The sequence below is a fragment of the Balearica regulorum genome, chromosome 17, assembly GCF_011004875.1.
Source record: "Balearica regulorum gibbericeps isolate bBalReg1 chromosome 17, bBalReg1.pri, whole genome shotgun sequence".
Taxonomy (NCBI): Eukaryota; Metazoa; Chordata; class Aves; order Gruiformes; family Gruidae; genus Balearica; species Balearica regulorum.
In genome coordinates this window covers 9,459,695-9,483,130 of record NC_046200.1, presented here as the reverse complement: position 1 = coordinate 9,483,130, position 23,436 = coordinate 9,459,695, and the positions used below count along the sequence as shown (strand labels likewise).

The following is a 23,436-nucleotide window of genomic DNA, read 5'->3' as shown; positions in this document are numbered from 1 at the left end:
GCTGCCCCTCAACTCAGCTCTGCTCTGTCTTCTCTGTGCCAGGCGCATGTTCCCCACCTTCCAGGTGAAGATATTTGGGATGGACCCTATGGCTGACTACATGCTCCTCATGGATTTCGTCCCCGTGGACGACAAGCGATACCGGCAAGTAACACCCTGCCCACTCCGCGGTGGTCGGCCCTGTAAGGGCTGGTGGGTTGCTGCCTGCCCTCCGGGGGCTCGGGGATGCGCCCCTGGGCCCGACATATGTCGGTGCGAGACGAGGAGGAGACGCGGGATGCGGCTGCCCTGCGGTCCGTTTCACACCGTTGCAACGAGTTTAGGGCCGGGAGCGGCGCGGCTGCGTGGGGCGCAGACCCACAGCCCCCCCCCCCCCCCCGCCCCAGCTTTCGCACAACGCCCGCACCGGCCGGGGCCAGATCGCAGGTTCCCGCTGGGCGGCAGGGCAGGACCCGCCTTGTCCTGCCTCGTAAAACACTCCCCGTCTCGCAGCTCCCCGTCTCCTCCCGACAAAAATCCCCTCGGTGCTCCTCGAGTGCCATAGGCTCTTGGCTGGGGCAGGTGGCCCGGCGGTGCCAGCCCCGCGGGCGTCCCGGTGCTGTGCCGTGCCGCCGGGGAGCCCGCTGGGTGCTTGGGTGAAGAGGTGAGGTTTTGTGCTCTGGAAAGGCACCGGCCATGCGAGCCACAAAACCCTGCCCTTGTTTCCAGCAACAGCATAGAAAGGCCTTGGAAACCGGCGACTTGCAAGGGAGCGATGCGGTCTGGTTTGCAACGCCTTTAATTTAAAGACAGTGAAAGGCGCATTATGTATTTAGCTTCAGATCGGGACGCCGAGCAGGCAGCCCACGTAGGAATCGGAGGGTCCGATATATAAATATTTAGACAGATATCCAAATTCTCAGGGCGTCCTAGAAATGTTTGCTTGTCAAGGGAAGTGGGATATATAACATCCAATTGAGTATATCTTTAAAAAGTAATGTTTCTGCTCGAGTCCAATGGTGTCTAATTCCCCCTGTGCAAACACTGGCTTTTAAAGTAAACACGTGTATAGAAGATTGGTTTCTCTGTTTTAAATGTTACTGTTGAATATGTACTTTGAAAGAATGAAACAAGGCAGCTAAACTCTGGACCTGCTATTAATCTACACATAAATTTCCACTTTTCACTTAAAGCCAGAACATTACTGTATAGAGGGCTCCCTTTCACCCTTTTTTTTTTTAGAGGAAGCGGGAGCTTTTGTGGCTTCTCTCCCAAATCTGCGCAGGTAGCTATAAATTTCCTCCGTCCTGCAGATTTCTCTCCCACCAGTTCCATCGGCGACCTGACAAAGTAGTGTTTCCCCTCCGCAACGAGTCTGGCTGTAGAGAAGAGCTCGTTCCTCTCGTTTCCGTAGGAAGCGGGAGTGATGGGGGAGGCGGCGCTTCCCCCTCGCCGGGCCGGGGGAGCCCTCCCGGGCTGAACCCTGCGGGGCACGGGGTGCTGCAGCCCCAAGGGCTCTGCTGCAGGAGGCGGTGGCAGGAGCCCCTGAGGCTGCGGCTAAGGGTGCCTTCTCCTCTCGGCAGGTACGCCTTCCACAGCTCCTCCTGGCTGGTGGCCGGCAAAGCCGACCCCGCCACCCCCGGGAGGGTGCATTACCACCCAGACTCCCCGGCGAAAGGGGCGCAGTGGATGAAGCAGATCGTTTCCTTCGATAAGCTCAAACTGACCAACAATTTGCTGGATGACAACGGGCATGTAAGTGTTCTCGGGGGAAGGTATCAAACACGGGGCTGCACCGGGGGAGGGGACGGGACTCCCCGCGCCGTGATTCCCGTGGGATGCCCCTGCCCGCGCCCTTCCCAGGGGCTCCACGGTCCCGTCCTGCCCCAGCCCCGCGGCTGCCCGCGGGCAGGGGAGCCGGCAGGACCGGGGGCTGCACTCTCCTCTCTCGATGCTCCGCCTGGATCAGTTATTGTCTCCTTGCTCGTTTTATCATTCAGATCATTTTGAACTCCATGCACAGATACCAACCGCGTTTTCACGTGGTCTACGTGGACCCCCGGAAAGACAGTGAGAAATACGCGGAGGAGAACTTCAAAACCTTCGTCTTCGAGGAGACGCGCTTCACGGCCGTGACCGCCTACCAGAACCACCGGGTGAGGCAGCAGCGGGGCCCGGGACAACGAAAAAGGGGTCACCCCCCGGGAGGTACCACGGGTGCGGGCGCGCCCGGCGCTGGCTCAGCCCCTGCGCCCGGCCGAAGGTCGGGCTGCGGGTGTCCGGCGGCGACGGGGGGTGTCTGGGGGTATTCCCGCCTCCTCCTCCCCATCTGCTAAACCCATTCTGGGGCAGCACAAGGAACCCGATAGCCGGGGAGCTGCGCAGAGCCGCATCGCTGCGCGCTGGGGAAGCGACATGAGCTCTAGCCCCATCGCCAGCTTCCCCCCGCCCGGGGGGACCTCATTACCTATGTAAACCCGAGACCGGGGCTAGATGGGAAACTACAGGCTTCCCGCTGCGAAATGTCATGCACAATTTGTTTGGATAAATCTGCGATTTTACTTCTCTGAGCTCGTAGACCTCTGTTCCTCCCCAAAATACAATTATAAATTAAAAAACGAAACAAAACGAAACAAAACAACCCACCCCCCCTAATCTTATGCGGATTTCTGGGCAGCAGTTAATCCAATTGCTTCTTTAAATCGCATCAGTGATCAGCCGCGAGTGCAAATACGATTTCATAGTGGGGGCTTTTCAGCGCTGCTCTGAAACCGCCTCGCTCCGTGCAGATGCTGCAGCCCTCGCCGGGGCTGGGTCGCGGGGCTGTCCCTGAGCAGCCAGCACCGGTGTCACCGTCTGCAGCGGCTCCGAGCAAATCGACCCGGGGTCCCCCCGGGATGCTGCAGTCGGGCCGACACCCCGCTCCGGAGAGGCAGCAAGGGCCGGATCAAGGCTGTGCCTTTAAGGGGCTCCAGAGTCCCTCCCCGGCTGGCATTTGCCTGATGGCTCCGGACAGCTGCTCTTTCTCTCCTGCTTTCTATCAGTTTGACCTCTAAGGCTGGAACTGTCACTGAGGGGCTTAAAGTTTGTTTTTCAACCCATTCCGGAAACTCACAATCACATACTTTATCCGTGGATTTGCTTAAATATAGAAAATGTCCTGCCTTCTCCCCGGCGAATTAAATAAATACATAAGTATGATTTATCCAGTGATTTGTCTTAGTTGCTCCAGTGGTGACCCATATAATGTGGCATTTTCTTACAAGTGCATTTACACAGCTTTTTCAGCCGACTCAGGCTGCCTCTCCTTTCGCCTTGAACTCATATTAGATAGCATACTAGCCTGTATTTTCTAACAGAGGGAGAGCACATATCTGTGCTCTGTGGCAGAGCACAGCCCAGCTCCACCAGCCACCTGGGCCCTCTCTGTTACACCAGGCACCGCTGACTCCCAAAGCTTACTCAGAGACATGCTTGCTGTCTGACCTGGGAGCCCAGTGTATGCTGTTTTGAGACATTTCCCTGCTTCTTCTTACAGATCACGCAGCTGAAGATCGCCAGCAACCCTTTCGCCAAGGGATTCAGAGACTGTGACCCTGAGGACTGGTAAGGCTGTGTCTTTACTGACTACAACTACACCCCACTCTCACCACCATGCAGGTTTGCATGCACCTGCCCAGCTTACATTTGCACAAGGCTTGCGTGGAGTTTGGGGGACACTGTCAGGCTCTGTTTGCCAGCTGCAGCTCACAGCAGCAATGCTCCAAGTGCTCATTCTGTTGGATCATTGGCTCCGTATCACTTCTCCCCTTCTTCTTCCAGGCCCAGGAATCACAGACCAGGGGCCCTTCCTCTCATGAGCGCTTTTGCCAGATCCCGGAATCCAGTCTCTTCCCCGGCCCACCAGAACGGGACAGAGAAAGGTGAGAGCCCCAGACAGCTGGGCCAGCCTGTCACCCTGGACTTGCTGGCCTGCACAGCTGGCTTCAGCGCATGCATGCTTGGGGCCAGCCTTGCTCACCATGCTGGTGCACGGCCACCTGCAGCAAGCATGGCTCCATTGCTAATGAGCTTTGTGCTACTACCTATTTACAAAAAAAAAAAAAAAAAAAAAAGCCACCTTCATAGCCTAATTCATTCTTCCTAGGTCTAAAGGACTGAATTGTTGTGCTTAAGCAACTTTGCTGCTTTTAAAAACACCACCTTTTTCCTTTAGTGTCCCGTTTTCGACTTTTCAGCAGCAAGTTCAGCTTTTCAGGCAGGGATGCAGCGATGGCTGCTGGCTCCTCCTCGCATTGCCCTTTTAACGCACCTCGGCAGCGCGTTCAGCGCCGACCTGCTCCCATTCAGGAGCTGCAGTCAGGTTGAACAGCACCTCTGCCCATTGACTCCTTTTCCATTACGCAAACAACTGCAAAGACAACCGAGGGCCTTTCTTCCAACACACTCCCGGCCTGCAAAATAAAGGGAAGTCTGTATTTGTTTAGTGTTACACAATTGCAAAAATTTCAGGCGTGTACCAGCTTGTCAGTCAATTCAGCCCCATTTATCGCAGTCAGAAGGTCCCGTCCCACAAGCCCCGGTTCCTGCTGCATGCTGCTGCACACTTCACTTGCAAGCCTCGCTTTTATCTTCGCACACCGCTTTTTTATTTATTTAAATATATTATTTAAAGCCTGGCCCGTCGGGGGCGGCGGTGCTGACGCTGTGTGCCCCCGCAGATGCTGCCGAGAGCCGGCGGGAGTACGAGCGGGAGGCGGCCGGCGGGACGCCGCTACACGCCGAGGCCGCGCATCAGCAGCTCATGTCCCGCGTGCTCAGCCCCGCGCTGCCGGGCGGCGGCGGCGGCTTGGTGCCGTTGGGCGGCGCGGGCGGCGGCCGGCCCAGCCCGCCCCACCACGAACTGCGCCTGGAGCCCACCGCCTCGGAGCCCCTCCACCACCACCCCTACAAGTATCCGCCGGCGGCGGCCGCCGCCTACGACCACTACCTGGGGGCGAAGAGCCGGCCCGCCCCGTACCCCCTCCCCAGCATCCGCGGGCACAGCTACCACCACCACCACCACCACCATCACCACCACATGAACGCGGCGGCGGCGGCCGCCAACATGTACTCGTCGGCCGGCGCGCCCGCCAACTACGACTACGGGCCCAGATAACGGCGCCGCCCGGGCCCCGCGGAGCCGCCGACGGCGCGAGAGACTGGCAGCGGCCGCGCGTGCCGCGACCGTTACCGTCCTCTCCCCCCTTCCCGCCTTTCCCTTTCTTCCCGCCTTACGAATGAGCTGATAGGCCAGCTTGACCTGATCGACAATCGGAGAGCCCAATCGCAGGAAGCCCCCCCTCCCCCGTCCCGCTCCCCACCCGTCGGCGGGCCGTGAGGGCGGGCGGTGGCGTGTGGTGAGGGGCCGGGGGGTGCTCCTCATCGTGGTGTGACCCGCAGCTGCACTTTGATAAATGAAGCCATATGTCGTTATCTCCCTTCTCCCTACCCCCGCGCCTCCGTTCTTGCGGATGCCCCACGAATGCACCGGGCACTGAGGACAGTCGGGCCGCTGGTAAGCGGTGGGAGGACGGGGAAGCGGCAGCGGTGAGGTGACTTGCCCCCTTCTCACTCGCCCGCCGGGTCTTCTGGTGGAGATTTGGTGTTGCCACCAGTTTTGGCGGTGCCACGGGTGTTTCCCAGCCCAGCGGGATGTGCAACGTTTGCACCGAGCAGGGAGGGCTGGCCGGGAGCACCGCCGGACGCTAGCCCGCGGCAGCGGTGGGCCCCGGGGATGGAGTGTAATTCTGCACATGTCGATATAAGTCTCTCTCTTACCTCGGGGACGCTTGGCCTCGTTCACAGTTGGCCGAGGTGGTTCTTCGAGTAGACTGTCAGAGGAAGCAGAGTTTAGCTTAAGGGAACACTTTGAATCTTCACTGTCAGAACTAACTGTCAGCTTCTCCCCCGTCCTAACTTGCTCGTGAGTTTTGGGGTTCATTGGGTCAATTTAACCACAACAGCGTTTTCTGGAGCTGTTGAGAAAAGCCCATGGCCAAAAGCACAGCCATGTACTGCTTCTTGTTTTCACAACAATGGATGCTAAGTTTTAAAAACCAGCCTGGAAATGGAGGGAATACCCGCAGAGTTTAGGCTGTCTATTCTCAGCAATAGTTTGTAGACTGGCTGCTTCACAGGCAGCCTCACAGTACTGCCTTCCTACATTCTTTCCTGAGCTCTTGATGCTCTTATGTTGAGAGGTGCCTTTTAGAGGAACTTAAGAGTTTTTTCCCCAGAATGCCTCACCTCTCATATTTGGCTGACCCAAACTACAGTAGTCCCAAAGCACCTATTCTGCACCTACCTGCTTGCTGCATCTTCCCTCTTAGAGCTGGTAAGTACTTTATTCTTTTTTCCTTCCTTCAATAGTCTTTCCTTATTGTTGAAAAGATGGGCCTGTTGTCACAATTTCTCCAGTGATGTGTATTGAATAGTTGGCTTGTGTTTTTTGCCAGATGCTCACTGAATAGCAGTCCCTTTGTGTTCAGAGAAGGTATTGAACAGCTCCTCAGCTGTGTTGGTATACAGTATTATAAACACTTTTCTGATTCTTCCACATAACTCTATGAAAAGAAGGGTTGGTTGGGGGTTTTTTGTGTTTTTTTTTTTTTTTTTAAGTCCTCTATTCATCCATGTTTGTGCATTTTCACTACAAACCTTTTAAAACATAATCCTTCCCTTACGCAGGTGGCAGTGTTAATAGCAATGTTTATTCCATCTCTGGCAGTGGGCTTTGGGCTTCTAAAACTTTTTGGAAGGGTTTAAGAAGGGATACAGGCTAACATGAATATTTTATGTAATTTTTTTCTGTTATAAAAAATATATCTGGATCCATGAAAAAGACTTGTGCAAGGAATATGTATTTTATTTGACATTTGCAGTGAATTGTGAGATTCTTAGTGTCTGACTAAATCATAATTAATGTTCTCAGAAAGGTTGATGTAAAATAGCCTTGTGCTTATTATTAGTCAGTTGGAAATGGCTCTTGGATGTGCTCTGTTGCTTTGCCACTGTTATTTCAGAGTTTTCACTATTGTTTGTTATCTGTAAACTGATTAGTGCCAAAGCTTTGGTTAAATGTTTAATGAAGTTGTTATATTTATTATTTCTTTCAAAGATTATACAAACACCTTTTTTTTCTTGATAGTTGCAGTGTAGGAAAAAAGTGAAGACAACCAAAGAATCATATCTGCAAATGTTGTAGATACATGTAGATATTTGTAGATATATGTAGATAATCTTATTTCATTTAAATTTAAAAGACATTGGACAGTGACATTTATAAATGTTTTTCCTCTTCTTTCTTTCATTTCTTGTTTGATTACTTGCATATATTTGTCAGTTTGTCTGCTCTAAAGTCTAAACCTCCCCTAAAAACCGAGGTCACTTAAATAAGGAGGGATATTAAATGGGAGTTGTTTAGTTTGAGCAAATAGTGCATGTCCATAGGTGTTTGCTCCCTCCCTTCTTGCTCCCTGGTTGCCAGAGCTGCCCATGGTTGTTGCGATCTGTCATTATGCAACTGCTTGCGGGGTTGGGGTCCCAGGCTGAGATGGATACGGTACACTTTGGCTTGTATTTGTAAGCACTTGTTTTCTGCAAATGCACATACAGTGCTGCAAGAAGTGCCACTGGCTCTCAGTGCAGACTGGCCACACACCTTTTCAAACGTACTTCACTGCACAAGAGCTGAGAGGACTGCATGACCCAAGACACCAAGACTAAACTGTGCTCTTACAGACAGTGGTTCAAAGTCCTTGCCTTGATTGTAGGAATATTAATTTATCTCCATTAGAAGAAGACAGAATCACAGAATTTCAACCTATGGCTGTGGGCGGTGGGCACTCAGGATTACTAGTCTGGCCTCTATGCTAGAAGAACCATTACAGAAGTCCTGTGTCTGAATGGGAAGGAGAGACCATGCAGCTGTATCAAGACTGCAGTTTTAACTATGAAAATGGTATTTCTAAGCTTGCCTTTAGGCCATCAACAGGCAAGGTGCTTATATATGTTAGTATTAAGCATGTTAGCAGTTCATTTCACGTCATGTTTTAGTCCTTAAATCAAGCTTCCTCAGGGCTTTGACTGGTGTTTCTGCCTTGTATAGCTACGTCTGTCACACTGGATGGGACTGTTCCAGATACGGAAAGCAAGCAGTGTTATTTTTCTATCACAACAAAAAATCCACTTTAAACAAACAAAAACCCTGTAACACTGCACATTGAGTAGTAGAAGCCTTTTGAAAATCACAGAAAAGCTGTAACACTTTAATTTCATGTTACTTGTCAGCCAGTTAGTCAAAGTATATCATGTACAGGCCATGCCTTATCTATATGTATTGCAGTTTCATTTTAAAAATGCCTTTGTATGATTTGATTACATGTATGTTTAAACTTCACACAGTACATGCCATCACCATGGTCCGTGACACACATTTGGAAAGAAGGCTGCAGCATTTCCAGCCAATACTTCCACTTATGGTCGTCTCAAGTCACACATAACACTGTGTATTTAAAAGCTGCTGGTAAAACAGGCCCAAGCGCAGAGGTTACAAGCACCTTTTGTCTCCTCCAAACAGGCTAGAGAATAAATTAGCCACATGGCTGCATTTTCCAGAGGTAGAGGCTGAATTTACTGATTGCTCCAAAGGTCTGAAAACCACATCACTTACCCCAGTGCTAAGTATAGGGTTAGGCACCCACAGGTGAAACAGGGGACATCTTTGCTTGATCACTTTCCCAAGCATTGGGGATAGCTCAGGTTTTCAGGAATGGTTTTTGGTGGTGGTTTTACTTTTTCCTTGCTATTGGATCTGACTAAATTTGATGTAGGATAGGAGCATGGGGATGAGACTTCTGTGTGCTTGCAGCATTCATGCACACTGTTCACACACTTAATGGATGTTCTTTTTAATCCTTCCTCCTGTTCAGGGAGACCCTAGAACTGCTTTGGGTGGAACCACGAAGGTGGTCCCCAGTAGATGCCTCTCAGCATCCTGGGGCATTGGCATCTCTTCAGTCAGTCTCAAGCACACATATGCATGGCCATTGCCAGGGGAGTGAGTACTTTGGCTTCCTTCATGCTACAGTCTGTGTAACAGTGGGTTGCAGTGTGGGGAATGACCCAAGGACTGCAGTAAGCATAAAAAGGCATTTTGCAGCCAGCAGATCACTGGGGGACAGCGTGGGTCTCCCATGAGCTAGGGGCTTCCTAGTGCATCACCACAAGGAGTCATGGCTAGTGGGGCTGCATGGCTCAGGGCCACCTCAGCTGGTGGTCTGCCCTCTCCCTGCCAAACAGACCTCATTCTTTCCAGCAAGTGGATTTAAACTTGTGATGCCTGGATCCCTGGCTGAGGGGCAGTCACACCTTGACCTGGTCTGAAAGGAATAAAAAAAGCAGGTTCACTTGTGCAGTGCAACATTCTGCCTGTGTAAAGGGATCCCTATAGCAGTTGGAAACAAGTTAGACACCCACGGGATAGGTTTGGGGGACAGAAACTGAGCCTTGCTGCCCAGGGGAGTGCTGGAAGAGCTAATGCAGCAGTACTTGCAAAGCAAGTTTTAGCACCTTTGTCCAAGGAGCTCAAAGACTTGCTGTGAGCCTGTTGAACACGGTGGGGTGGAGGGTGGGGGAAGAGCGTGTGTGTGCACATGCATGTTCTGGTTCTTGTTGCTTTTCCTTCTGTTAAGTTTCACGATGGGTTGAAAACAAATGCATTTTTGCTGGCAGAGCTTGGAGACCGTGGGTGCAATGGTCTGACCCGCCGTTTATGTTAACTGCCAGTGTAGCCAGGAGAGGCAGTGTTGCCCCGGGGGGGCTTTGGTATATGTGGGTATCACTGCACCACGGCTCCAGCGGACGAGGATGCTGCATCCACGCACCCCCTGCCCGGCCGTGCCTGAAGAGCAGGCTCCCTCCAGAGGGAAGAGCTGGGCATCGCACGAATTAGATCATGCATGCACGAAAAAGGAACCCTTAGAGAACTTTTGCCAGAGTTTGCAAATATGCAATCTGAGAGAACAATATAGGTTTGTTTTATAAAGCAAAGATTTGATCTTTGAAGCACACAGGCATAAATAGGGAAGAGCAGTAATCTGGGAGTTAGAATTCGAAGATAATCAACCAGCAATAATTCAGCCATTGCTATAAGCTGGTATGAAGAGTCCGGTCTACTAGTGTAGAGGCTTGTATGTGTGTATATATGTAACTTTTTTTTCTAAGTGTATGCAGGTTTTTTTCTTCATTTAATTATTCTAATTCAAGTGATCAGTAAGATATTTCATTTACATGAGTGTTCGACACAACTAGATGAAAGCGATGATACCCAAATATTTCTGTTACTGGCCATTATCACGAGCACAGCGTGTGCTTATAAATTGTGCTCTGTATTAAAGTGAGAGATACCCATTGTCTGTAGGAATCTAATTAGAGTATCAGAGGTTTGCTAATTTCCAAGAATAATATTTCATACCTTTTTTTTTTCCCCCAGCATGTTGTGCACATGATCAATGCAAAAAGCAAGAGCTATTTTTGAAGATATACATTAATTTTGAAAAATATGGACATGTCCCATATACACTATGTATGTAGATGTACAAGTCTGCTTTTCAAAGGTCCACCTCCCTTCAGGAAGTCTATGTATAAAGTACTGTATGTGTTGCATATGCCAGAAAAATGCACTCATTCCCCCCCATTAATAGAAATGACCTATTATACATTTACCAAAGATACCATGGTTTTATAAATTGGCCACATATGTCTGTGTAATATATTTATTATATCACATTTCATAGCATTTCTGTTTTATGAAATTCAGCCTTGAATATGTCACATATGTTTTGCATATATGTGCAATAGTTGGCCAAGTATATCCGAGTAAAGTATGATAAATGTGTTCTTTCCACATGGGAAATTAAATGTTTTTCCAGATTTTTAAAAAAAGCTTATGAAGAGCAGCCTATACAAAATAATTACAATAAATCACTCACTTCTATTTAGGTTAAAATTATAAATTTGAACTAGTAACAAAGTGATTAAGAACAAAATCCAGGAAAGTCACATTTAGGACCTAATTCTATAAGGAGGCAAAGCAGCATAAAGGGAAAGAGAGCATATGCATTTCAAGACTAGCTCCTACATGGTGTAAAATCATGCAAACTTGTATAGCAACTTCCATCTTATGCTCTTAGAGTGATTCTGTAGCTGATAAAGGCTAGCCTCTCATCACCTCCATGAAAGGGCCAAGATTTCATACAGTGTGCCTCATTGAGAAAGCAAGTGTCCTTTTATGGCTGGTCTAGCCTGAGTTCTAGTTACAGAAATTTTTAGTACCTGTATGAACAGCTCTTAGTGGTCATTGGTAGATGGAGAAGGAAAGGGTATGTTTTCCTGCAACCAAATACGCTCTCACTGAAGCTAGCTCTGGTCACTGTCACTAATCCAACGGTTGTTTCCATGGGCAGGGCAGGACACTTCTGGTGCTATTGCCGTGTTCTGCACCTGCCTGTAATAGGGGTAATTGCACAAGTGCCCAGGTACTCAGGCTGAAGTTCTTGGACTGTATCTGTAAATTGCAAAAGGCAGTTAAAAATGAAATAAACAACATGTAAAACTTACTGAAGTACCTTTGTGTGAGGTGTTTGCACTATTATTTTTTCCATAGTCTTAGCTTGGTTGATGGACAAGGGCTCTGTATTTGCATTTGCTTCTTTTACTCTGCTTGCTTAGTGCTCCTATTGTCCCTTGTTCTGGGGAGCAGATGGTTCCCCTTCTCCCTTGGTGCTCCACCCTGCTTGCTTCAGCTGATTTTTGACTGGGGTGTGAGCTCCAACAGTGGGCAGTCAGAGCTAGTGCTGCAAGTGGAGGGGTTGCAGGCGAAGCTGTCCTGTTCCAATCATCTTAAAAGTGTAGAGAAGGGGAGTACGGCAGCCCTCCTCCCAGGTTGTTTTTATTTGAGCACTGCCTTAAACATGAAGTGAGTCTTTCATTCTATTATCTTTCCTGCTTGTTGTCAACTACTTCAAACCAGATGGGCTCAAGAGATAAAACTATAAAGACTCAATGTCTCTATTTAGCATGATGCCAAGTCTGCATGCCATCAAAATATCTGAGGCAAAAAAATCTAAAAAGACAGTACTTACCGTATTATGTTAAAAGCAGCCTAGATGCTTTTCTGTGTAGCCATGAATCACTGAGATTTCATATCAGCAATTTTTTTAATTACCATGAAGACAAACGCCATGTCCACATTCTCTGCCATGTTTTAAGTTATTATGTAGGCCCAATGCACCAACCTTCCTCCTACCTATGTCAGAACATGTTTATAGGAAGCAATGCCATGGGTGCCTGGAAAATGTACCTTTGCATGGATGAGATGCCAGAGCTATGGAGCAGAATAATGGCTCACCAGTTTAACATCCTCCCTAGATTCCCTGAGCTGGACGTAATCAGGATCAATCAACCCTGCAGCTGGTAGGAAAGAGAACATTGCTGTCCAGAAAGTGCCAAAGGATTTCTATAGTTTTTTGCTGCCCTAATTTACATATACTGTGAATAAAAACTAGGAGGAAATGGCATCCGTCTGTAATCTCAATCTAATGTAACAGTTGTTAGTTTTGTGTTTTGGGTGTTTGTTTTAATAAAAATTTCAAATTGTAATAGATAATTAATTAGAACTTCAAATTGTAATAAACACATGTCACTGTCTTGTAAGGACATAGTACTGCTCTGGGATGGTTCTGCAGTGCATGTGGCTGCTTCAAGACCTCAGTCCCTCATGCTTCTATCTCCAGTGGCGCTGTTAACATTTGGCATTATGACTGTTCATAGTAGAGAAATAAATACATGGTCCTCTGGGTGAGCACAAGCTTATTTAGAGGTGTAGGCTGCGGTTTACAGGATTTCCTAGTGTTCCAACACTTTTAAAAAAGGATGGTGGGAAGGTAAAAGCAAATACTTATGAAACTGAAATGAGCTGGTGTACAAGTTTAAAAAGACAGACCTATCACTGTATGCTTGCTCTAGGTACTTTTCCTCCCTGCCATCCTTGTCCTTTTCCCATTAGGAATCTGTCACCTTCCTGGAAGTGGTTTGCTTCAAGGCCCTTTGTGCTTTCTAGAATCTTTCTATCACCAAACTTACAGGGGCAAGTTGCTGCTTTGTTTTGAATTGCCCCCTCATCCTGCCCCCCGCCTTTCCCCTCCTTTTAAAATACTGAATGGCAAATCAAATTCCTCTGAGGTATGTCAGAATAAAGCAGTACATAGGAATGCTGATAGAACATACAGATATATTTCATATCGTTAATCAAATGAGCAATACCTTCACAACTGAGAGCTTATGTGGTTTAATAATACATTATAGTGTCAAAGTTTTTGTGATAGATTGTATTGATGAGGAATAAACCACTAATAGCTGAAACAAAATGTACTTCCTCAGACATGAGGATTAAATGTATTTGGGGGTGTCACTACTCTGGGACAAAATCCTTAATGAGCTGAGTAAATGCAGCTGATACAGCTTTAAAAATGCATAGGGGAGCAGATGGCTCAACCCAAACAGACCTGATTTGTGGTGTTTGATAAGGGGTGGTGGTAAATAAAACCATACACAAGAAGGGCTGTGTGACTAACCAGCCCAAGCTCTGGCTGCTGGTCTTGTCTTGATCAAAAGGGATGAGATGTATGTGGTAAGATCAGGGGACAAAGAATTTAGTATCCAGAATACGGCTACTTGCTCCATGCTTACTTTGATGTTGTTGGCAAGTTTTACAACTGGTATGCTTCAATTTAAGTCTATTTAAAAAGTTACATTTCTATCTGCTGTATATGATGGTGCAGACATGGGGGGGGGGGTAGGTGGGGTGGATTTGTGTTTAATTTCATACGGTGAGATCCTTAAATGAATTGGCAAAAAAAACCCAGTATGATCTTAATTCTTGATAGGTTTCTTCACATAATAAAAGAAACCTCCAGCATGGCCCAGAACAGTAGGGCATAGATTAAATGCAGCCAGCTTTACGTGGAAAAATTACTCTAGTAGGGCAACCAGGCTGGAATTTCAGAATACTACAAAAAACAGCAAAACCACACCTTCTTCCTTAGTCAGTGCCATCACTTTCTTGGTAGCACACTGGTCATACTTAAACATCAAAATTTGTGTCTCAATGTTGCTGTAACATTGTCTAGTATTAATCCAGGCAGTCATGTGCCGTGTTTTATGTAATGATCCATACTTTCACACCACACACAGCCAGAAAAGGAAACACATTGATTTAGCACTCAGTAATCCTTGTTTAATCCCCAGTCCTTTGGTTTACATCACTAACATGGCTCCTGCAGTAGTCAGTGTTCTATCTTTGCTCTTGGCAGAGTGAATTAAAGATTTATTAATTTGTAAGTTGGCTTTGTAGATGCATCTTAAATGTGCTAAAAACCAAAGCAGTTCAGAAGCCAGTATTGACTTAACTATAAAAATCTGTTCTTTAAAATTCAAATCTTTGCAGCGATCCAAGTCAAGCTGCAGAGAGTAATTTATTGGCTTACTGATGCAATTGCATTGTATAAGGCTAAATTTAACAACTGTCTCATTGCAGGCCCTCAGCCTACTTCCTTTTTAACTCATTACTACAAATACAATTAATCTCCTCTTTCCTTGCTCATCTGCACCTAGGACTGCAATGCTTTATGGCTCATGTACTGATAAGAGAAAGGGGTTGGAACTAATGGATACATTTGCAAAAAATGTTAAGAGGGTCAGAGATCACCATTCATTCCAGTAGTGATAAATATCCCATGTAATTGCTGCACAAATGCTAGTGTTTGGGATTTATTTCTATTAGTTTATGAATGTTGGTTGCTTTCTTCCCTCTCACAGTGCCAAAGATGGTGATTCTTGGGAGGAAGCCTTTTGTAATCATTTAGCTGTCATCACCTTCACTCCTGAATCCTTCAGGCCAGGTACAGGCTAGCCCTGTTCCTTTCTGGCAGGTGAGATTCCAGAGCTAACTCCAGCAGCTTAAGGTGGTTCTTCACTCACAACCTTTCTGCTAGCAAGTCAGCTGAAATCTTGAGTGATAACCATGCTCATGTTACAATTGTAGAGAGCTATAAATTTATTTTTTTTCTTCAGAAAAAAAGAATTGTTAATTTCCTAGATGCAATCAGACAACTGTATTTTACATCTATAGCAAATAGACAGTGTCCTTCCTGCTGGAAATCATTCTACTTTGGGAAAGTCCAGGTCAGTTCCTTAAGCAAATAAACTTTTAGAAGTAATTCACTTTCTAACTATGACATTTTGGCTCAGCTCTAAATCAAATGAATGTAGTCTGGTTGCTCATTTTAAGGAAACAATAATGTGAAAAAAAAAATTCCTTTACTGAGTGTTTAAATAAAATCAGTAGTGATGTAAAGTGTTAATGAATTAATTGTTGTAATGGGCAAAAGTATGACATGGATAGTGCTTGGTTAATAGGAGGTAAAGAAGTATAGGATGGGTCTGTTCTTGCAAGCAGATCTGCAACGTCCTTCCTCTCGAAGCTGATGAAACTACCTCTGTGTCTGTCTACTAGTAAGATTACAGATGCAGTTCATGCCCTCATTTTTAGTTTATGCTTGCATGACTAAATTTATTTTTAAATCTACCTAGTCAGACAAACATAAATATTTAACCCCCAGCAAAGGGCAGTAAGTTAGATGTGAAGGCACATAGTAATCCTTAGAGTATCTTCCCTTGTGAAGCTCCATAATTACTTTAGACACTGACATTGGCAATAAATGGCATTTTTCAGAGAAAAGAAAATACTCAAAGGTTCCTAACTTTCAGGCTCTGATCTAATAGTACGCTTATTAAGATATGGGGTATTAATCCATTCTTCCTAGGGGGCTGCCACTGTGCCAGTATCATAGAATTTGCATCAAAAGTTGTTTCCTACAGTGGAAGATGCACAGGCCTTCATTAAAGATGCATTTTGTCTACTGCTTTGGGGCATGAGGTGGGGGTGGCTGTGAGCCAGCCCATCAGCCAGCCGTGGCAGGAGCAGAAGGCAGGCTGTGTCAATGCCTTGGAGCCTCACAGTGGCCCTGGAGCATTACATGCTCATCACTGGCATTCAGGACAAGGGGTGTGCTGAGCATGGAGCTGCCCTGAAATGCTGGAGAGGTTTGAATCTTAGTCCCTGCTCCAGTCTTGAAAGTGGCTTTTCACTGCTTACAATACTCTCTGGTGGCACAGCTACCATTTCCGGTCAAAAGGTTGAGAGCAGAGAACGATTACTTCTTCTCTATCGGGACCAGGCTTGGCCCTTCTCATTTCCTATGGTAACCATTTGCCCAAGATGGGCAAGCCCTGGATTTCTTTTCCTTGTCTGCTGGATGAGTATTAAACTTACAGCTCAGTTCTGTGGAAATTGCCCAACAGTGTAGGCTGCTGTTTGCCACCATGGAGAAGAGGAATGCTTGCACCCTCCAGGCCTCTCCACCACCCCCAGTGCCATTGCAGAGCAGGTCTCCAGCTCTCGAGTCCATTGGAAAGAAGGGAGAAAAAGGAACATTTAATAGCTGGGATGCACAGTTGAGAGAGGAAACTGAGTGTGGTTCACATCACAGGGACTGACTATGTGTTTTGAGGGTTGGGTTTCTTTTGGGTTTGGTTTGGTTTTTTTGGGGTTTTTTTTGAGTGATAAGCTGTGGAAACTTAAATTTTACTCAGAAGCTAAGTTTTTCAGATAGTCCAAAAGCATGTTGGGCTCCAGCACTGAACAGTCCCATGCCTGTTGTACCAGGAGTCCCAAGAATGTATTCTTGGCCTTGATCCATGCAAAATTACCGTAGCAGCTGTGACTCTAGCCCTGTACCTTGGAATTGAGGGGGGATAAAGTGCTAATTTTTGACACAGGACACCTAGATCCATGCTTGAGGAGATGCAGAGCTGTTTTTCACTTTCTGGGACAGTGCCCAACCACCAGCTTGACAGTGCTTTTTAGGGCGTGGGCCTGCATCAGCGCTCACTTCAAGGTTGCTGATTAAAAAGGTGCAGTGATTACACAGGTTAAAGCACAGGATGGAGACTTGGGTTCTACCATTTATTTAATTTAATATTTAACTTATTTATTTATAATCTAAGTGGAGAGACTAAAGCCCAAGCATGTAACCACTGGGTTATGTCCTTTTAAAAATTGATTGTGAAATTGTTCTCATGCAGTAGAACTTCACTAAGTTCTGTTTGCAGAGCACCACTCATATGAGAGACACCAATCTCACGGCTGCATGACAGGCTTTGTGTGTGGTGCAGTATGAGACAGGACAGCCAAAAGGACAGCTCTTTGCAAATTCCCTATGATGGGTCCCTGGACTACACACAACAATGCTTTCTGTATTTATTTATTTAATGTGTTTCTTTGTTTGCTTATCTATGGTACGTTCTGACCTACTTTGAGAAAGAGGAAAAAGAAAAGAGGAAAGGTTTCTTCCAGCAGCAAGTTTGTGGAGAAGGACCCTGTCTCATTCCATAAGGCTGCTGGCCTGGAGTCTCTTGTATGGCGTAGGTAGCTACTCCACTGTGTGGGAGGTGGATGACGGGTGGAGATGGAACACTTACTTACCATCTACGCAACTGTCTGATAGATGTAATGAACATTAGCGCCTTCCCCTGACTCAGGATCACTCAAAATTAGGCTTTAACTTTCAACTGCAGTGTGATCCCCCATGCAGCTACCGAATAGTAAAGAAAGAATCAAAGTAGTACATTATTTAAAGTGTCATCCAAATGTGTCACTCCAAAATGTGTAAGGCCAAGTTTTATTTAGAAAAGTCTGGCAACAGTATCTTGTTTCTGTGTTTTAATGGAAAGAACATCAGGCTTGGTGCTTAAGGCTTTTAGTCCAACAGTATTCTCTGCCTGTAAAGCACAGCTGGATAGCAGACCCAGACCTTAATCTGCTTGTGTGTTTTCCCTGAAATAATTTCTAAAGTCTTTTGATGTTGCTGTTCACTACAATTCTGATGACTTTTTCTTTGATAGCCAGCTCTGAACAGAGGCAGAAACATGTATTTCCAGTAAAGTATCAACAGTGCACAGCCTGGACACAAAACACTTCAGTTTGTAAGGCTCAGTTCTAGTTTCCAGGCTACCTCCTTTTTTAGCAAGCTGGCCCTTGCTAATTGCTTCAGTGGGACAGTTGTAACTGCAACTTTGTGACTGAATATGGCGTCTATGAACACAGTGTTGTATGTCTAATATGCTTTTAAAAAATGCAAATGCTGCTTCATGATCCAAACAAAAAAAAAACCTTCATGAATGCATTTCAGCTTCCATGACTGTAGAAATGACAAGTTAACGGAGCCAGTCACACTACATGGATAAGGATTTATCCATGCAATTCCCCTACCTGTTAATGGGAGTTGTGTGGCCGAATCCCAGACCTGCCATGCTGAAACCTACCTATAACGCTCCAAGGAGAAGGGCGCTAATTGGAGTGCTGAGTTTAAATCCCTCAGCTCATCAGTCTATGGAAAGGATTTAAGCACTAGCTCGGTAAAAGGCTTTACATAGCTGTGCAGTGCAGCGCAGGGGAAGATTTCCCCCCCCCCCTTTCTTTCTTGTGATTAATTGTGAGGCTTGAGGTGACAGGAGACATAATGAAATTCATAAATGCCAAAGGCCGTCCCTAGTCACATTCCTGGCTGTTGGTTTAAGTTAGAAACTGACAGAAGTGTGAACAAATCAAGGTTGTTCTGATAGCCTTTCAGTTAGGGGGAAGAAAAAGTAACTGACAATGAGAAACCACTAGAGGTGGTTTAATGGGTATAAATTTTCAAGGAAGAGTGATATTTTACACCGATTCAGATTCTTGGATACATAAATGACTTACAAACAGATGTATTCTGCCCCCACCGCAGTCTGAGGGATTCCAGTCCTTTTTCACAAAAGGAGATACCGGCACAAGTTATTTAAGCAACCTGCCAAAGAAAAGCTGTTGCAAAACCTGTGGAAAGTGACTTGTTCTGTGTCTCTGTTTGTGACTGGCCTGGCTCTGCTTGTTATGAATTTTAGAAATCCACTTCCCTTTCTGGAAAACAAAACTTGCAGCTTAAACAAGCAGCATAAAAATTAACCTAGGCTTCTCACTTCAGCCTAAAAATACATTCTGCCGCTTCCCCACATCCAGGTTTGAATTATAGTGTAAAGAATTGCTTCACTGATCCTATTTTCCTAGGTCATGCCAGTGCAGAACACGTCATGTCTGAGTATATATTGACCAGATACTGATGCGGTGATCTTTTGAGCCAGCTGCTAGCAGTCTCTCACTGGGGTTTCTGTGATCTGAGAAGGACACACAATGGACTGTTGCTGTGTGGTAGTCCAGCACTGCTAAGGGCTTCAGTTTTTTCCAGCCAAAGATCCTGATGCGATGATCCCACCCTGCTGTTGCTAAAATCTTCTTGTCTGGACGGATGGTGATATCAGATATGCCAGCGTTGACAAGTTTGTGTGTTTTGTAAACCTGTGTGAGAAAGTTATAGATGAGCTCTAATTGTTTAAAACAAACCTTTTGGGATTTTAGAAGGTATAGTGTCCACCCATACACACTGGTATCACACAGGTAGTATGGAGCATTGTGGCTGATGCCTTAGTGAGAACAATTATAGACAGAGATGGAAAAGACCTGACCTTGAGCCTATCTATCTCTGGCACCATTCTCTAAAAATTAAAACATCCCTTGTATGTTTTTAGTTTATATTGGATTTAAAGCTCTTTATATTTTGCCACAAGTGAAGCTCTGAGTCAAGGTTTTGAGACCCAGATTACACAGCTTTGCTCTTTTCTCCCAGCTATTCTTGTATGAGCTGCAACATTCAGAGCTATGGCCATATATTTTCCCTGCTTCTGCAATATTCCCATGCTGACATTCTGTGCTGATGTTTAAACTACCTGCTACTTATTTCTACTACTGTGGCCCCTCGCAAAAAACCCAAATAAGCTGTGGTAGCATTTACCAGTCTTGAGAAAGGAATGCTTCCAGGAATTAGGTTACAGTGTCAGGAAATCTGTATTTCTAGTACTCCTTCCCAAGAGACTTTTATTTACACCAAATTCCAAGAACAGGATTACAACCAAGTTACTGATTTCAATCTTGGAAGCCTTTACTTACTGTTTGGAGACTACTGGGGCAAAAGTTTCTGAGGGGCACAATTAAATTGAAGGCATTTAGCTTCCTTCGGGAGGCACTGGGGATGCACAGGACTTAGCCCTTGGAAAGAAAAGTTTTCACTTCACTGACATGAGCTTCCTCTGAAGCACAGAGGAAAAGCTCAATATAATATGCTTTTGCTGTTCTTACCTCAGGTAACTTGTATTAGTCAGCAGTCTACCTCTGAAACAGATGCAGTATATGCAGCAGAATGTGTGTGCGCACATGCGCGTGTGCGTGTCTATTGAAATAGCCTAGCTTTTGTCACAATGTGGAAAACATCTTTTGGGTGTGTGCTGACCTTAAAGTGCTGTTATTTATTAGCACAATTGGAAATGATGCGTTAATGCCACCATTTACTTAAGACTGAATATTGTAGCTGTCTTGTACCAAAGCTTAATACAATTCAGTGCGTGTTTTAATACACTGCATGGTGTTTGTTGTTTTGCTGAGGTGGGAAAGGATTGATACGCATATTACATCTGAGTAGCTCTCCTTCTCAAAGGACATTCCATGATGCATAGTTAGTACCAGATTATAAAGAATATATTAATTGCAAATAATTTTAACTATAATAGTGGATGTAGAAAACTTAAACTTCAGAAATGCTGCTCAAAGCTGGTTTCAGATGCAGTTGAACACGTCTTGGAATCTTACAGGCACAAAGCTGTATGCAATTATTTTCCAACTATAGAACAACTGCCCAGCTACTTACTCAAACAGCAAGAGATGTGAAATTTGATGAGAAAAAAGGCTAAATGAAACTTGATGTGCTTCTTGCATGCTTCATACAGTCCTATTTTAAACAGGACCTGACAAATGTGTCTACAGCCAATTCAGAGCAGAGGACAGCAAGTTCTGCACAAGCCTGATGAACAGTGAGAGGCTGTACGTGGGCCTTTTTTTGTGGGGCTGCTACTGTAAAACCTGTGCTTTTTGCTAGTATGTATCTTCTTCCAAACTCCCCAGTTAAACTACTGTAGCATGGCTTCAGTGGGATTTTTGTTGGCATGTGCACACTGGCAAAGGAAAGATTTATTACATCACCAGCCTGGCAAATGTAAGATGGGCCTTACTCTGTAACTGAGATTATTAGCTAATGGCTATAACCAATCCTGGGCGTGGTGCTTCCCATCATTACTGTCAATTATGTGGGCAAGATCCATACAGCAAACTCAGGGCGACTGGGAGAAATTGCATGACATCAGCAAGCTACAACTTGAAAATGAAGCCTATAATGGGGATGCCTTTTGGCTATGGAACATGAGGGAACAGTGGGCATTTGTGCATGATCTGCAAATACAAGAAGTGAGAGAGAAAAACAAAACAAAGTAGAACAACTTGCTCAAGGTATGTGCAGTAAGGTGAAATCCTAGTGCCAGGATTTGTGCCATCCAGTTACTTACTGGCAACTACTGTAGTCAAATGCATACCAACATCATTTCCTAACCAGAAAATCAACTTGTAATTAAGAAGACAAAGAGGTAAAAACAGGTGAGCTGCTTTCAGCCAGTCATGACCAAGGACACTTGCATCTACTAGCAGATGCATTAAGAAATTTTGACATGCTGAGGCCACCAGATATGCACCTCTCCCTCCCTCCTTAACACATGCTATCTATGATTTTTCTTTTTTCTTTTTTTAATCTCCCTCTCCTACACCCAAATTATGTCTTTAAGCCCTATTCTTCTTAGAAAAATAGCCAAGATAGCGGCAGTCTTAGCTTCAGCAGTTGAGGGAAAAGCCTCAGCAACCCAATGAACAAAACTTGTGCGCTTACTTATGTTACAGCGTCTAGATTTTTTTTTTCTTGTCATATATAAAGAAGCTTTTGTGATTATCACATTTCTTAGTTCTTCTTTGTTTATTCACCTGCAGAAGCTGTTTACCTCCTACATTCTACCACAAACATCATCACATAATTACACTATCTCATCCAAATCAGAAGGCTCGTAACCAATCCAGTCATTTGCTTACAGTGATGATTTCAGCAACTTTCTTGTAGAAGACAATACATTGAACTTTCCCCATAGCAATAAACTATGAAGTTGCCTTCATCATCCATTCATTGACACACTGGAACATTGCCACTTAAAACAGAGCTGAAGTACCATCATTGCGTCATTATTTCTCCAACGGCAGATAGCTATGCACCACGTTTACTTATTAAAACCTTTTAGAATAAAAATAATGTGCCACTGAGTGGCTTTCCAACGTCTACCATTACCTCAGGTACCTGGAATGTCAGGAAAAAAAAAATCCCCATCTGGTTTATATTATTAATGCAATAGTGGAAAAAAACCTTTATGTCCTTGACAATCTCTACTGCTCATATGAAAGATGCATTTTATTAGGGCATTCACACTATGCATGAAGGACAGAAACATTACTTATAGTTTATAATACTTGGCATTTAAAGTTCTTCTGAGAAAAGCTACTATCTCTTAGTGTGATGTGCTGAAGATGTAACTAATCTTATATCTCCTGGGAATGTGAATACATTCACATGTTAAAAAACGTGAAAAACAATACCTGGAATATTTCAGGTGAACAACTGTTTATTTTCCCATGAGTCATACCTGTACCCCTGCATTAAGGTTAACTCATAACTGAAATGTGCTGCGGAGAACAATATTTTCTTTCAATTTAGGAAAAAGCTATGCTATAATTAATGAGGGAACAGCTTCCTTTACAACACCAGAGTATGTGAAGCTTTAAGAAGCCTGTCATGATGTCAGATTTCTGACACCTTGGCCTTAGAAAACTAGTGTCAATACCAAGTTTCTTACTGGCACTTATCTACTCAGCTTCCCTCTGCTTCCCTGAGCGAAGGACACCAGGTGCAGATGTGTGCCAATAGTGATAGAAAGGCTGGGACAGGGGAGGGCAAACATGACCAAAAAAAAAAACCCCCAAACCATGACAATTGTATACCAGATTTGTTAAAACTCTTCTTCATCACATTTGCTTAGAATGCCTTTGCTACTTATTCAGAGTCTGGCGTGCCTCTTTTACTTCATGTCTTATTGCTTATTAAAGTTCAGATGTTCTCCTCAGTGAGCACTGTGTCCTCCAAACGTCATCTCAGTTGGATGCATTTACACTACATGCACTGGGGTCTCAGTGCCCTACCACTCCATAAGTGCCAGTTCTGTGGTGAGGCCTAACAGAATCTATTCCTTCACAGTGTCCCCCAGCTGATGAGTCACCGTCAGATGTCC

At 45.4% G+C, this 23,436-nt stretch overlaps 2 protein-coding genes across 12 annotated transcripts in view; one reads left to right on the top strand and one right to left on the bottom strand.

Moving 5' to 3' along the window:
• TBX1 (T-box transcription factor 1) overlaps nt 1–23,436 on the top strand; it is a 30,875-nt gene that overhangs the window by 5,158 nt on the left and 2,281 nt on the right. For 2 of the 3 annotated variants that reach the window (XM_075769177.1, XM_075769176.1), the window contains exons 3-8: nt 43–144; nt 1,563–1,734; nt 1,980–2,135; nt 3,518–3,585; nt 3,802–3,902; nt 4,701–7,247. In XM_075769177.1, coding sequence (XP_075625292.1) covers nt 43–144; nt 1,563–1,734; nt 1,980–2,135; nt 3,518–3,585; nt 3,802–3,902; nt 4,701–5,137 — 1,036 coding nt within the window. In that variant the 3' untranslated portion in view covers nt 5,138–7,247. Of the gene's footprint in view, nt 1–42; nt 145–1,562; nt 1,735–1,979; nt 2,136–3,517; nt 3,586–3,801; nt 3,903–4,700; nt 7,248–23,436 lie in introns of those variants that run through there. The other variant, XR_012838082.1, reaches the window with a different exon arrangement.
• The window catches only part of GNB1L (G protein subunit beta 1 like), a 45,260-nt gene continuing 39,215 nt past the window's right edge, over nt 17,392–23,436 (bottom strand). For all 9 annotated transcript variants that reach the window (XM_075769186.1, XM_075769179.1, XM_075769184.1 and 6 more), the window contains one exon: nt 17,392–19,528. In XM_075769186.1, coding sequence (XP_075625301.1) covers nt 19,262–19,528 — 267 coding nt within the window. In that variant the 3' untranslated portion in view covers nt 17,392–19,261. The remainder of the gene's footprint in view (nt 19,529–23,436) is intronic.